Here is a 16,289-nt window from a genome sequence, read left to right on the forward strand (position 1 = left end):
TGGTATTAACTTTAACAACTGCAGTGATACACTTAACAACTTTAGCAAGGGAGGTTGTAAAATGGGGCAAAACTCAACTAACAACTGTTTCGCTTGGCAACAGAAGTTTTGGACTCAATTGTGGTCTTAGGTCAAGGGCTATCTGTGCCACACATCATCATATCCAACCAGAGATACCTTTTTTTTCTCCTAAACAAGATCCCCAACTTTCTCAATGTGCTCTATGTAACACTGCACAGCGCTTTTATCTTTCCTGACCCTCACACCTTTTAAGAATTCTTATACTGGGTATTTCAATCAGTTCTCCTGCTGGCTGAAAGTTCAAGGGAAATCTCTGCAGGCACACATGGAAGGTGAAATATATGTCAGTTTTTTGTGCTGAAAATGTCATGCCTTTGGTTAAGACAACACTGCTTCCTGGATACTCACCCCAGAACCAGGTTCTCCGGGTTCTCCAGGGCTGCCTTGAAATCCTTGAGGGCCCTGAAAAATGGTGATAGAAGCACCATCAGTGATCATCCCAAGATAGAACAATCTTTCTGTTTTTCTACGGTATTGTTTTCAGGTCATCATTGCAAGGTCATCTAAGGAAATTATCAAATTCTATACTCACTGGAGATCCTGATGGTCCTGGAGGACCCCGTGGTCCCATTGGTCCCTATGTAACAATAAAAAAGGGGAAAAACAATCATATCAATACAATACAATACAATACAATACAATAGTAGAGTTGGAAGGGACCTTGGAGGTCTTCTAGTCCAACCCCCTGCCTAGGCAGGAAACCCTATACCGTTTCAGACAAATGGCTATCCAACATCTTCTTAAAGACTTCCAGTGTTGGGGCATTCACAACTTCTGGAGGCAAGCTGTTCCACTGATTAATTGTTCTAACTGTCAGGAAATTTCTCCTCAATATCAATATTGTTATGTTTTATAATTGAAGCCCAAGAGAAGAGTTGAGCCTGATTGAGAGTGGGTCTAATCTCATGGCTACAGCTATAATGTTGCTTCCTTTAATTCTCTCTTTCTCCCTCTGTATTCATGCAGAACTATTTTTTATTTAGGGAAGGCATGCTGAGGCAAAAAGAAGCACGCGCACAAAACACACACACACGGTTTCTCTTGGAAACAGTCCATGTTGACTAAGACTGAATTTCATTTACAGCTTGCCAAGAAATGCTGGATAGCAGAAATTTCCTGCTGACGTTTTGTGGATCCTGAAGAACAGTAGCTGCTATCTGTCTTTGCACAACTTCAGCCTTTGGTCCAAGGGAAACACTGAGGGAATTCCCGAAACAACCCTCTCCATTACTTCTCTATCTATAATCATCTGTTTCAAAGATTTTGGCACCTGTCCTTAAGCAGCTTTGGCAAATAATAATAATAATACAAAGGCCTACAGCTATTTTCTAAAACCCACTTCCACATTACAACAATCTGCTCACGTTCTTGAGTAATCTGATAATGCAAACTAAGAAAATCTTTTTTTAAATGACCAGGGCACTTTTGTCTGAAGGCTCCCAAGGCAGAAAATGGAAGGCCTGAAGAGGTTTTCACAAGAACTGAGGAGAGATTCTGAGATCTCCACTCTCTTTGCAATGGCTCCAATTGATCCTATGTCCATGCAATTCTTTCAAAGCAATATAGTATATCATCCTGAAAACGAACCATTTTTTGTTGGGACTAGGGGGTATTTGGAAAATTGGTATTGCTATAACTTTGATGGAATCACTTCAAAACCTCAGATTTTACCCTGATCCTGTGCTAGTTGACTAGTTATTAAATTAGGAGTATAACTCTTTTGAGTAACGTGGTCTTTAGACTTTTAAAAAATGCTTGCTAATTTGTAGGATCCTTTTGATTTAAAGAAATGAATGGAAAGGAGGTATAATCTTATTTCCAATCAAGAGATTCAAAGCCGTTCTTGATTTATTAGATTGCACCATGAAAGTTAATCAAACATTTCTTAATGGCTAATACAATCTAGATAAAGTATGTGACACAGACATTTGTCTGCCATTTCTTATTTTCAAAAGAAAAACAAGCAGTGTTGTAAAGCAAACTGACTGAGAAGATGGAGGAATCGTATATGTATAAACAATAACCTAATTCCTCAAATTAAGGCCATCTGAAGAATATCTTGTAAACTTTTAAGGTTAAAGCTCAAACCACAATATGATTTATATTTCTTTTTGATAGCATAAAATTAATTTAATACACTTTGCTTGGAATCTTTATTGACAAATTGAGTAAAAATTGCACAACCTCATTAATTACCCATATTTATAATTTTTCTGAAAAGTTTTGCTTAAAACAAAATAAAAGTATAAGATTAAATAATAATAAAACAAGCATAAAGTACTCTTGATATCTTCTTAAAAGGAAATTAATATACATATCTGCTTTGTATATCTACATACACTATCATTGTGAAAATTAAAATAATTAAATAATTTGAAATATAAAATGACCAACACAGCCATTGCTGATACTGTTATGGCCAACCAATTTTCCTGATCTTTTTTTAAGTTTGTCAAAATGCATAATTTCTAATATAAAAATAGGCGTTTAGTATGCCAAGTTGCTCAAAGTATAACTACTCTACAGAGTTGAATAGGCTGTTATATTCTGCATCCCCTAGCAAATGCTTCACACTGTCAAGAGAATGGCAAATTAAAATATTTGTTAAGGTTCCAACTTTTGTAAGAGAACCATCATCCCATAACAATCAATATTTACATGAATCATAAAAATGAGAAGTGGAAAAACACTCCTGACTCATCAAGGAGCCTATTTCTTTCAGGTGAATATCCAAGAATCTGGGTCTATTTTTGGACTCTCAAAATCCTGTATCCACATAATTCCAAAACAGCAATTAAGGCGGTTGTTTAGGTGAGCAGGTCTAAAATTAACTATGAAACTCAAAAGTTGCAGCCACATTTTAGGGTAGATAAAGCTTGATTAGATTCCCAGCACTTCCCCTCCCCCAACCCCCAAAATAAGAAATATTTAGCTCTTAAGGAACCTCAGATTGAAAAAAAAATGTTTGGGCAACATTAGGCCCAATCAATTTATGAGAAAGTACCTCCCATCCCTTTCATTATTATTGACCAGTGAAATCACAGGCTCAAGTGACACTACTAAGCCCAGTGGGAAGCGCACCATCTGTTTTCTGCAGAAAGGTCATCATTTTGAAAATCAAATTTTTGAAAATCAAATTGAAATCAATGTAGATCACCTTATTAAAGTAGCGATTGCTTCTCACCTAGAAAGTTTATTTTTGTTTGTTCCATTTTTGCATACGTTAGCCAATAACGTATTTCTCACAAAAATATACATTAAAATATTTTTGAATTGTTTTATATAAAATGTGAGCTTTGGATCAAATGCATTTTCATATGCAAAACTGTTGTGAAATCTAGGTCAAATTAGGTAGCTACAGCTTACCAAACCTGCTTAGCCCATCATCATGACTCAACTCTCAGGCTCACTAAAATCAACTCTTTAGATCTCAGGTGTCAAACTAACCGTGTCACGGTGCCGTTACATGATGTATCGTGACGTTTCCCTCTTTGCGAAGCAGGGATGGGTGTGGCCTATGCGTGAAACATCCAGCCCACGGGCTACCAGTTTCACACCCCTGTGACTAGATTCTTTGGAGGATATTAGGCCAAGACCCATAAGTTGATATATAAGATTAAGGCAAAGGTTACCCTTCCACATATCTGCTAGTTGTTCCTGATTCTAAGGGGCAGTGCTCATCTCTGTTTCAAAGCCAAAGAGCCAGCACTGTCCGAAGATGTCTCCATGTTCATGTGGCCGGCATGACTAAATGCCGAAGGTGCATGGAATGCTGTTATCTTCCAACTAAAGGTGGTTCCTATTTTTCTACTTGCATTTCTACATGCTTTCGAACTGCTAAGTTGGCAGAAGCTGGGACAAGTAACGGGAGCTCACTCCATTACGAAGTGCTAGGGATTTGAACTGCCGATCTTTCTGATCGACAAGCTCAGTGTCTTAGCCACTGAGCCACCGCGTCCCTATAAAACCAGTAGAGTAGTGCAAATATACAAGGAATGTACACTCTCCCAATCCTTACCATAGGTCCTTGCATCACTCCCATCTGAGCACCCCCACCGCCTGCTTTCTCATCATATGCATTAGCCATCTGAGCAGCAAAGTTCTGCAAAAGACAAAAGGAACATAGTTTCAGTGAGATGCAAAATATGACGTGATTAAATGGAGAATATTTGTACCATATGAAATATAAGAAGGTCTTTTAAAAGCACAGACCTTTCTTTTATATCTGATGGGCAATGTTTGCCATCTTACAGAGAGGGGGTGGAAATTGGGTAAGCTTGCTCTCTTTTACCATTTTTCTCTCTCCCTGCAACTCATGCAGATATTTTATCAGGTATTTCTGGAAAGAATTTCAGGTAGAGGGGAAAAAAGGGGGCATTTCATTTAGCAATGGATTATTCTTCTACAAAAGTGTTTAAGATTTATTGGATATGAATGGAAACTCTGTAGTGACAGAAATAAAAGTAATACTACCCAACTTTTCAAGAGTTATTTATAAATAAAAGATATTTTAACTACTCTTGAAGTCATGGTGTTTGTAATGTAAAGTAAATCAATAAATCTCAAGTTATAAAAAGGCACTTAGAATAATTTAAGTGTAACTTAAATATGGATTTTGCTAAGTATATTTTCAAAGAAAAATCTGTCACCATTTAGGGGTGCGCAGAAAAGCAACCCTAAATTTCACATCAAGATGAATAGTTTTTAACCTAAGAACTACTCATATCCTATACTAGTGTTAGTTAATCTTTTCGGTACCAAGTGCCGGAAACCAGAAGAGCAGCTGCCAGATGCGCATGCACACGCCGGGAAGATGATCTTCCAGTTTCCGGTGCGCACATGTGCACCAGCCAGCTGGTCTTCGCGTGCAGATTGTGCCAGAAACTGGAAGACTAGGTTGCCGGTGCGTATGCGCACATCGGAAACTAGAAGATCATCCTATACAAAAGCATAGCTTGGAAACAATTACAGCGGGTGTTTTGTGTTCTTTTCAATGCATCTTTTGTGGTGAATTGTTAGTGTTTGCTGATAAGTGGAAGTTACTTGTGAAAGTATATTAATTTGAACTACAAGAATATGACCTTGTGAATGTATCCTATGAGTGGTGTAATAAAGTAGATCCAAAGTTGAAATCGTTACTGCAACTACAAAGTGAGAACATGGTACATATTCTACAGAAATACTATTAAGCATTTCTATCACTGGTCATATTTTTGCATTGCAAATAAAAATCCATGATTCACAGCAAAAGAAATTAAAACATGTGAGTGATTTTAATAAATGATTTTATAGAAACACCCAGGGTGGAAATGTTTTTGTCCCTAGCCATCACTCACCTGATCATTCTAAAACCTCCCCCGAAATTAAAAACAATTAGATCTTTCTACGTTTTCTTATTCAAGGATTAGACATTACTTTTTTAAATATTTCCCTGTAAAGGAGCTAGAGGATAATTAGTAGATTAAACAGAGATGTTTTGTAATTTCTCTGTTAAAGTAAGCAAAGTCAACAGATCCCACAGTTACGAGAGGCCATTTGTACTATCAGTTGGACCTTAGTAACACAACGAAACACAGAGGCAATTATGTCTACTGAAATCAATTAGTTAGTAGGGCATATCTAATTCACTGCTGGGCTATTGGTCCAAACTATACTGACAAAGGCATTTGGTCTTCTTCTTTAAGGGAATTCTTCCCACTTCAGTCAGCCTGCTGAGGAAGCCCATCGAACACTCTAGTATTACAAAGGATTCTGGGTCATGGGGCACAGCCTGAATTTACAAAGAACAATGGTCCACCCTGTTGTGACCCTCTGTTGACCCGGCAAAAATTAAGAATGCATTCTTCCATTAAAACCAATGCTTCTTTGTCGCGGCCTGCAGAAAAATAAACTTAGTAATGCTGAACTAGCTATGCTGCGAGGAATTTTGTTCATATTATTATAGATTATGATGATGCTTTTTTCTTCCCCCCTTCAAGCAATGCAGGGAGCTTTTCAACACAAGGGAACGTTATTCTTTCATGCAGAGTCTCACAGAGCAAAGCAACAGGAGTGGGTCAAAGGCCTTGTTAGTTGATTAAAAAATAATCACGAGTGTTACTTGCTGTTTTGGGTATTTGAATGTGCAACACATTACACATGTTATTCTGAAGTAAGACTTCTCCATTAGGAATTCTCGAGAGGCAACCCAGTGAAGGAGGTATTTACATGACTTGTGTAACGCTCATATGCAGAAGCTGTGAGATTAAAACTTTCCCTAAAGTCAAGAATACTCACTCCCATAAGGCCAGGGGGGCCTGGAGGTCCTGGAGGTCCAGGGGGCCCTGGATTGCCAGGTGTACCAGGTTCACCATCTTTGCCACGTGGTCCTGGGACACCCTATGGATGGATGGATGGAAGGAAGAAAGATATTTCATGAATATCAAACTCTCCACTCTTATGTCCAGTTAACATTTCACTTATACATCATTTTTAAAAACCTCAATTTCTAATGCAGTTAATCTCATAATTTTTAAAACAGTATTTTATAACTCAAAACTATGCAAAAGAAAGTTCCACTGCATTAAAGGTTGTTTATTGTTTATAACTACATTAAATTTCAGTGTGTCAATCCTATGCCTATATTATTAGGAATTTTGCCCAGTATACTAATTTTAATTAGCATGGGATAGGATACCATGCCATTAGATTGTGCCTCTTAATTCTTAATAATATTGGGAAACATTTTGATCTTAAGATTTAAAATGCCTTTCATACACTTTACAAAAAAACCTCTAAAATATACAGCAACTGGCTCAAATTCAGCCAGTTAAGTTTCATAGAGGAATAAAATTATGAGCACACACTTTCCCATTTCATTACTTTACAATTGAATTCTAACATACACTATTTGGCTTAAAAAGTATTGAAACTGTATATTATTATCTAACTAAATGCAAAGGCTACAAAAGAAAAATACTTCCAGAAGCTTGGTCCTCACCTTACCAGTCAAAATATTTGATGGCTAAATTGTCATGTCTCTCTCACACAAATATACCAATAGATTTTGTGAGGAGAAAGAAAGCATTGGGAATGGAAGGATATAAGTGGAAAATGGCATTGTCCAAATACTGTACTAGCCATACAAGTCTACTAATTTGGAAGTTTTGTTCTATTGCAGAATAGTCATAGGTAATTATTTCCAGTGATAAGTTTTGGAGAGCAAGGAACATCCCAATACCAGGCTCCCTGCAATCCCTAAGGTAGCTTATTCTGTGCCCCCAAAACTAGACTGTTTGCACTAAAGAATGTTATTGCACTGTGAGCACTGAAGTAGAATTCAATTGTCAGTTCAACTTGGATGCTGAATGCAGTGATGTATGTATGGGAGAGGCTCAGATACATACAGCCAAATGCCTTGGGCTGGTTCAGTAAATTCAACAATTTTTCAGGTAAGGGAGGTGTCTAGAAGTTCATTGGTCAGGGTATTAATCCTGCCTCTTACTTACTAAATCATGTCTTAAGTGATCTTCTTCCACACTTCTTGTGATGATTATGATTTTAATACAAACAGTAATATCTAATGTTGGTGGACCTGCTTTGAGGGTTTGATGAGTTACTTCTGCAAAAAATTGCTAATTTGACATAGACAATGGTATTCTACAACTACAGCACTAGACCCCTTGAATTGGATGCAAACTCTACTTTGCTTAGAATTTACTCGGAGGTAAGTATAAATAGACTTGCAGCCTGTTTAGTTCATTAAACACTGCACAGGCATAGTTGGTTTTACCTTTTCTCCTTTATCTCCACGTTCTCCCCTTGGTCCTTGTTCACCTGAAGGTCCCTGCAGAAGATAATGAGAGCACTCACAACCCATTTTTAAAAGACCTCTTTTTCAATACATGTAAACAAGATAGCAGAAGACGCCACTACCTGTGGTCCAGTAGGGCCTCTTGGTCCTACAACCTAGACCAAAAGAGAAAACAAGAAAAAGAAGAAAACATACAGAAAATCAGTTCAGTCAAAGGTATACTTTGTACAGCTAGGTTTTAAGAAAAAATAGAAAGGGATGCATTAAACTTGAAACTTACATCCTTGATATCACCAGGTTCTCCCTTTTGACCCTGCCAGATACAAAATATGTAAAATTAGGGGATGGGTGGGAACCAAACCAAACATACCAAGCCAGTCAATTCCCACATCTTGAACTCTAAATCTACCATTTTTAACTTTCCAACATTACAGCAATAGATAGCCTGTAGGAACTGTAGGTGTTAAAGAGTATCCAACCTCCAATTTTGCAACCACGGTATGCATAATTTTACCTAAAACATGAACAGACTTAGTAAAGTCACTAAAATATTCATTTGGTTGGAGCAAAGCAATTATATCATCAATTTCAGTAGGAAGCTGTCAGATTGCCGTTCACATTCATAGCCAGATTCTGTCATAATTCATGATAACTATCTACTGCATCATTTGGTTCTGAAGAGCTGTCTTCTCCCTCAGGCTGAAGTCAAACCCCAATGAACGTGTAGCCACAACAGTGCTTTTTATAGCATCTCATACTGCAGAAATTCGCTTTTGGGGGACCTGGTGATAAGTAATACTTATTCACTTTTTTAAAAAAGCAGATCGACAAAGGTTATGAATGACATATTTTAAATTAATAAAGCTGCTAACTGAACAGCAACCAATGATGCAAGTCCTTGTTGTGTCTCTAACATAGTTGGCAAACCTTGGAGTGCTAACAGACAATGGTGGTTATTAATAGTGTTCAGTTGTCTTACCTTGGGACCAGGTTGCCCTGTTAAGAATGAAGGAGAGAAAGAGAGGGAAGAAGAAAACATCAGAACTATTTTGAAAATAGAACTATATATAAAAAATTGAGTTTCACAAATGTCCTCAGTCTGTTCATTCATGAAGCATGTGATAACACAGAGACAAACATAGGATAACCTGTAACTAGATCAAGGAAACAGACAGGAGAGCTTTATTATTTCAGTGTTTGCCCTCTTTCAAATCACTGCTCGGTGGGAGATGCTGATGTCCCAGGAATATAACAGTCATAGGATTTTTTTTTACACTGGGAATGTAAGGGCTGATGCAAAGTAACAAAACAAGCGAGTGTAGAGAGAATAATAGTGTTCTGAATAATTCATTGCAAGCCATGCTAAAGCAGGCTAGCTAACTTTAATTCCACTTTGCCCACAGGAACTGCAGTTCAGTTTTATCAAAGCAATGTTGTCTATTTAAAAACTGTGTCCATTTAGGACTTTCTTCCACATACATTTGCATAGGATGGAAGGAGAGAACTGAGAATCCCACTGATTGGAGGAAGTTGGATTCCCAAAATGTGACTTGTTTACAAGCAACTTCCCAATGAAATATTTTAAAAAATGAGTGAAACTCATCACCCCTAAACATGGTTAAATCAATCAAATAAGCAAACGTTAGGTTTGAGGGTGATGTGTAGGCTATTAAAAAAAAACACAGATGCATGAGGCAAAACACAGAGGTTAAAAGCCAAACCAGCTTAATTGCAAACAAAAAACAAAACAAAAAACCAATGCACAGAAAAAACAGGGTTAGCTTTTGCAGCTCTCAACCCTTTTACTCCTCCTGGCAGTCTTCCTGTTACTTTGCTTCTGATGCTTCCCTTTTAATTAGAGGAGCCTCAGACAGCCAGAAGAGGGGAAAGGGTTAAAAAAAAGGCCACTTCTAGTTACAATTCCTCATCTACTGTTAAGACTTTTTAAAAAACTGCTATTTTTGAAACTGAAAAAGTGGTTGTTTTCCTGACATTGCTGTGGAAAACAGGACCCCAAGGCAGCACAGAGGTGAGGGAGGGAAGCCTTATAAATCATCTCCCAAACTTGAGGTATGAAAGTTAGGTCATTCTTTTAAAGTTCACACAAGGGGAAAGGTTGACCTCTTGATGCTTGAGGCCTTTCCCCCACCCCTCAATTAATGAACCAGGAATTCTTTACTGGGCTTTAAGGCTCCAGAGAGATATAACATATGGGAGGAGCCAGAGTTATCTGCTAGGCAGGTGTGTGTGTGTGTGTGTGTGTGTGTGTCTGTTGAGTGCAAAAAGTAAAAAATGGCAGCCGTGATCATCCAATCAAAACTAATATCTTGACTTTTTTTTAGCTTACCCTCGTAGATTTCTCAAGGCTGAACCATACACGTTTTTTGCTGTGACCAAAAACACATTTCACCAAAAGGACAACTGCTATCTACTTCTCCTGCTTTGTTGATGTGATCAGTAACTCCAAAATTACTTGAGCATTTTACATCCTTCCAAACACTAGCCTTCAATAGGAATGCTGATCAAAGAGGGAAAGTTGAAAGGCACTTGTGTTCCTCATACTTGGCCCTTATAATTTTTTTTACATAACTTTGATTGGCATACTAAGTGAAAGCTGATAAAGCATAAGGCAATAGGTACTGTTTAGAAAATGTGTGCCAAATACACATTGGCATTAATAGGATGTGCCGATTAGCTGCTTACATACTCCTTTAAGTTTATTGAACATGGGTACACTAATAAAATACTGTATTTTAATAAAGCACTATATAGCATCAGCATCACTCTTTTTAATGGTAGCCACAAGCTGTGATTTATGCACATCATTAAATTTAGATATTAAGAATGAAATTCCTCGTCCTTCAAAAACCCCATGGAAAAGTTTTTGCCATCTGATACCTGATATCAATACCTGATTAGTCTTTTATAGGACTATAAAAAAACCTTTCCATTATCTAGGTCACCCTATAAATTCTGACACAGAAATCACAGTTCAACGGTGTGTAGTGGAAGACATATTTAGCATTAGGAAGCTTCTTCCCACTTCCTCAATGTTTTAAAGCAACAGTAAATGCAAAGGAAAAAGTTGGTGCCATAGTTGTTAAAAACCTTCTACTTGCTGAGGAAAATTTTTGAAATTACTAGAATGTGTCTAAAATGCCTGCACTGTTAATAAATGTATTGGCTGTCTTAGACAAGTTAATAGTTGATCAACAATGCTGCCCATCTTCTTCTGTCATACATTCATGGTTCAATTAATTAATCTCTTCTACGTCATAAACACAGATTGAGGAATTGTGAGAAGTAGCCTTTTGCAGCAATTGCCTTTCATGGATGCGAAAACATCTGAGTCACATCCATGGCTCTTATTCATCTTTCTTGTTTGGTTCTATCATCTCTCAAGTAATTTATTTATATGAAATAGAAATAAATAAATTACAACCACTGGCGGTGGGCTGATCAGTAGAACATATAGGGCAACATTCTCCGAAGGGTATCTCATGCCTGGGACAGTCTCTCATTTCTTCGCAGAGAATATCGTCGCAGAGGACAGTGCCAGTGTCACAAACACAGATCTGGCACGGTTCAGGTTTCCACACATCTTTATCACTATATCTCTGCCCATCCTGTACACAGCTGCCTGCCTCCTCTGTGCCAGAAGGAAAGGGAAAGGAGAAAGCAGGTTAAGAGACAAATGCAGCAGAAACCAAGAGCGAAAGAAATAGCAGCATTTGTGCCAGTGATACAACATTGACCTCCATTATTCCCAACCAGCCCCCTCCAAGAACATCTCATCAACTTCCCACAGGTTACGAGGGCATTTTGCTATTCACAAATAGAGGATAAAGGCCTTTGGTTAGCTGCTCCCAACCCCATCCCTACTTCCACATAAGTAGTACCCATAAATTTATCTCAGGGTTCCTCACAACAATGATGATAACATTCATGGCCAATCATCTGTCCAGCAATGTGCAGGAAAATCAATTGAAACCATCTATGATAGGCAGCTCTCCAGACTTTTTTTTAAAAAAACCCAGAGATGGAGAATCCAGAACACTCAGGTAAACTGTTCCACTGATACAAAAATTTTACTTTCAGGAAATATTTAAAACAAATCTAAGTAGCAGCATTTTGTTTATTTATAGGCTATTATTTCTGGTTCTAGTTTCTGTAGCTGTGGAGAGCAGTTTTGATCACTTCCCTTTAGTTTCCCTTTATGTACCTGAACAATGGTTATCGTGTCTGTCCTCAGTTTCCGTTTCTCCAGACTGAACATCCCAAGTTGCTTCGGCATATCTTCTTAAGAAGTGTCTTACAAATACTTGTATAATCATTTTTTGTCTTCCTCTGAAAACCCCTTCTGGGATTGCATTACTCAAAATCCTAGATAGTACCCCAGTAGTGCTGAATAAATAGAGTATCTTTTAGGATTCCTTCCTACCAGCTCTGTGGACTCAAGACACTTAGCATGTCACATTTTTCATTTATCCTCACCATCAGCTATCCGAGGTGTGCTAGGAGGCTATAGCCACCCATGAGGCAAGACAATGCTTATTTGTGAAGTAATGGCTTGGGTAATAGCTACCTGCAAGGTAAGAGCCAGGATAATAATTACTTGCAAATTAATAACTAGGGTACCAGTAGTAGGTATTTGTGAGATAAAGGCTAGAGCATTAGTTACCTCAGCTGCAGGATAATGCCTACTTGACCTAACAGAATGTATTACCCAGCGATTATAGTTATAGGGTAATTAGGGTAATGGATTCCTGTAAGATATTGCTAGAGTATTAGTTACTTCCAGGGTAACTGCTAAAGTAGCAATTGCTTGCCCAAGAGTATTCCTGCATTGTCTTTATTACTTCCTGCCACATCAAACGTATTTTGCTTGCTATAAATTACCTCTTGGGTACAGTGATACCAACTTCATAAAAAATACTCGGCAAGCCTAAAACCTAATCACAGATGTATAAGTTATGTTTATTCTCAGTCTTAGTTCAGCTATAGTAGTTGCCCCCCTTTCTCTCTACTGCTGATCTAGAGTTCCCTCAGTCCTCACTCAGCAGACCTTGCCGTTTAACAAACTATCACTTATAATCAAGCATAGTCTCATTTCATGGTGGTTTGAAGAGCCACTTGGCTGAACTGATAGCATTTCTGGTGGAAGAGGTTTAGGACTTAGAACAGCTATATTGGGCCACATAATTAATTCACTTTGCAATCCCTAACACCAATTCGTGGCTATAATGGGGGAAGGGAGGATATTAGAGGCCACCCAATTTGCTCCAGCTCCTTTCAACCTGGATCTAAGAAACAGTAGTGACCTGAATTAATTCTTGATAACTCTAAGGAAGAGTAAAATGTGTTTTTTTTAATTTAAAATGTGTGTGTGTGGGGGGTTATTAGGCAACAGAAGACCAAACTAATGTCGGATTGGTGAAGGATATGGCAGATGGAGAGTGGTGGAAGAGTTCAAACCAGAAGGCAGAGAAAGACTTTGGTACTGTAATTTAAACTTCAGATTAACTCTCATTCACTCTCTCTCTGAAACCCCCGCTCCTTAGGTTAGTGAAATAAAAATTGTACTTCATAGGGAAGAGATCAGAAAAAGTATATTAAAAATGCACCTCATTTGCACTTGCATCTCTTCCCTCCCCCTCCTCTCCTTTTCTTTAACTTCTTAGCAAAGGCCTGATAGCAGCAATGATCTGACAGGGGGGCTATTGTGCACAAGTCAGCAGAGCCAGTTGGAGCCCAAGGGACCCTCCACTCATGAATGGACCTTTTCTCAAATGCACACAGAGAGCAATTCACATTGCTCCGGTAGGGACTACTTTAAATAAACATGGGCAGCCTTTCAGCATCTGGAAGCTATTGCTACTCAAGGCAAATAAACCTGCATAAAGCAAGGATTCAGCTTACACCCTAACCTTGGAGTACACTTGAGGGGGGGGGGGCGATCAGTGTGTAAAAGGGAAAAAATGAGACTCTCCAAATAAGCACCTGGATTAAAAACTTTCCCCTTCATGAGAATATGAAAATATGCTTTTAAAAACCAAAAAGAAAATTAAATGGTATTTGCCAATGAACACTTTGCTTCTCCTGCATGTTTCTGAATCTCTAAGCCACAGTGCTTTAATCATGGTAAAAGATGTGAGAAAAGATGCTAAGCTTAGAAAGACTACATTTAACGCTCTGCACCCCAGCTGATTAATAAGAGAAAAAGCACCTGATTGTGATCGGGAATTACAAATCATCTCCCAAGATTCAGTGTGTTTCCAAGCTACTTTCAGCGTGCAGTTGCCCTGCTTAGTTCACTGAAAGCTTGTGCCTCTTAATAAAGTGTGTTAGTCAGAAAAAGTGCAACTCCTGACTCCTGGTATTTGTTTGTTTTTTGATCACCACAAACTAACACAGTTCTCCTGCTCTTTTCCACTGGTAGTCCTCCAGTGTTTTCCCAGTTTGTTATGGTTGTTAGAAGCAGAGAGTAGACTAACTCCTCAATACCTTTTGATCAGTAGGGCTAGCAACCTATGTCAGGTCCCTTTCTTGAACCACCCCAGGAAAAGCTGAAAGTTGGCTCTTTCTCTTACCAACTCAAAAGACTCAACTGCAGAGATTATAGCATATTAATAGTAAAAAAAGAATTAGACTCTTTCTCTGGAATTTTGCACCGGGAGAAAGCAAGGCCCAAGATCAGGAGCAAAAAAAGGAAATTCCACCAGCTTCCATGATTATGATCCCTGCAATTGATTTAATATCTGGAGGAAAGGATGGAATTCAAACAGAAGAAAACCTGCCCAAAATATAGGAAGGGAGGAATTGTTTCTACCTACTCAATTTTCACTCTTGAATAAAATACTGCAAACAACAAAGGCTTTCTCTGAATGAGCGGCAGAAAAAGGGAGAACTTGGCTCTAAATTTTGTAATGATTGAGAGGGTAAGTTGATGAAAGCTTTGGAGAGAAGAAGGGGGGATGGGGATGGTTATACACAATTCCCTAATACACAGGAAGGATTCCCATGCCTCTAAGTATGTGGGGGGAGGTGAAGAGTGAGAGTAGAATAAATGGACTGATGTGCCTCTGGAATGTTTTGTACCCCTCAGGTGGCCTCTTTTGAGTTGAGGAAATTTTTCCTCCTGTTCCTTCAGCTACCAAAAAAAAAAAAAACCTGTTAGCTATCAAATTCCCCATCTGCACCTTACTCCACATCCCTAACTGAACTAGGGGAGAGACACTAGATCTTATGGATAAATATCTTTCTTTGTGATTCCCCCCCCCCCAAAATCTTCCTGGTATGTTCTCTTTTGTCTTGACCCCCCCTCAATGAGCCCCTATACAAATCATTCAGTTAACCCTTTCATTCCACCAACAAGGGATTGGAGGGGTCATTTTATGCTCTCTGAGTTGAGAATATGATTTTTTACCATACTGTTTTCTGGAGATCTTTAGATGAAGGCACATAATGCTTTAAACACACATAATAATAATAATTTTAAAAAACTTATCCCCAGCTCACCCTACTTGTTTGGAAGGCGCAGAGAAGAAACGGTACAGCACTTGAATTAGATTGTGCTAAATGTGGCTCTTGTTTTTGAGTAACCAAGCATTACAAAGAACAGATTGGGATTTCAGACTAATTAGGAGGATGGAACAGCATCTCTCTGCGCAGGAAAGAATTTGAGGAGCCGAAAGAAGAGAAACCAAGTGCAAGAACGAGATGGAGGGAGATTAATTCAAAGGAGGAAGTTTAATTGTACAAATCCACAAGTGAATAAAAAAAAAGTTTGCTTGTTCTCCTGATTTCCCCCCCCCCTAATTTATTATTCCTCATCAACTTGCTTTCCCCCCTGCTTTCTGGACAAGAGAAAGAAAGGTGTAACTTACGTGTATCCTCTTTCTGACAATTGACAACTTCTAATAAAATTACTTGAGTAGCTGCCAGGAGCACCAGAGTCCTTGAATCCAGAAAGCTGAACATGTCTAAATGTTAGACATGCAGGAACTTCGTGTGGATGAGAAAGGAGGAGGAGGTGATAGTAAGTGGTGGTAGTTTCCGCAGTGGCTACCGAGCCTTCATGCAGTCGATCCTCCGCGGTCTTTAAAAAAAACAAAAAACAGCAAGAGAATCCAAAGTAGCAAAAGGCCCAGCAGAAACCCTTAGCCGAGGGCTCTGGGCTGAAGCACCGCGGCTGATGCTCCCCTCTGCCTTCTAGCAGCCCGTGTATATGCCCAGGTCTCAGTCCTCCCCTGGCCCCCAGCTGAGCTGTAATCTGAGCTTTCAGCCTTGTCCCCAAGTTAGAGACCCCTCCTCTTGATCGATCTCCTCAAGTCCAACTCCTGCAGCCAAAACGGGTGGCAACCAGACGAGAGGGAGGGGTCTGTGGCCCTCTTCCCTCTCCAGCCCCGCTCCATAC

At 38.8% G+C, this 16,289-nt stretch overlaps 1 protein-coding gene across 2 annotated transcripts in view; it reads right to left on the reverse strand.

Annotated features, from left to right (window-relative positions):
• The window catches only part of COL2A1 (collagen type II alpha 1 chain), a 91,435-nt gene extending 75,348 nt beyond the window's left edge, over window positions 1-16,087 (reverse strand). Inside the window, exons 1-10 of one of the 2 annotated variants that reach the window (XM_081936532.1) lie at window positions 12,096-12,561; window positions 11,316-11,522; window positions 8,853-8,869; window positions 8,154-8,186; window positions 7,996-8,028; window positions 7,853-7,906; window positions 6,358-6,459; window positions 4,100-4,183; window positions 614-658; window positions 430-483 (exon numbers count right to left, since the gene is read on the reverse strand). In XM_081936532.1, the coding sequence (XP_081792658.1) occupies window positions 430-483; window positions 614-658; window positions 4,100-4,183; window positions 6,358-6,459; window positions 7,853-7,906; window positions 7,996-8,028; window positions 8,154-8,186; window positions 8,853-8,869; window positions 11,316-11,522; window positions 12,096-12,207 (741 nt within the window). In that variant the 5' untranslated portion in view covers window positions 12,208-12,561. Of the gene's footprint in view, window positions 1-429; window positions 484-613; window positions 659-4,099; window positions 4,184-6,357; window positions 6,460-7,852; window positions 7,907-7,995; window positions 8,029-8,153; window positions 8,187-8,852; window positions 8,870-11,315; window positions 11,523-12,095; window positions 12,562-15,759 lie in introns of those variants that run through there. The other variant, XM_081936533.1, reaches the window with a different exon arrangement.
• Between the last annotated feature and the right edge of the window lie 202 nt (window positions 16,088-16,289).

Source organism: Natrix helvetica (genome assembly GCF_964273705.1).
Source record: "Natrix helvetica genome assembly, chromosome: 1".
In the NCBI taxonomy this organism is placed as follows: Eukaryota; Metazoa; Chordata; class Lepidosauria; order Squamata; family Natricidae; genus Natrix; species Natrix helvetica.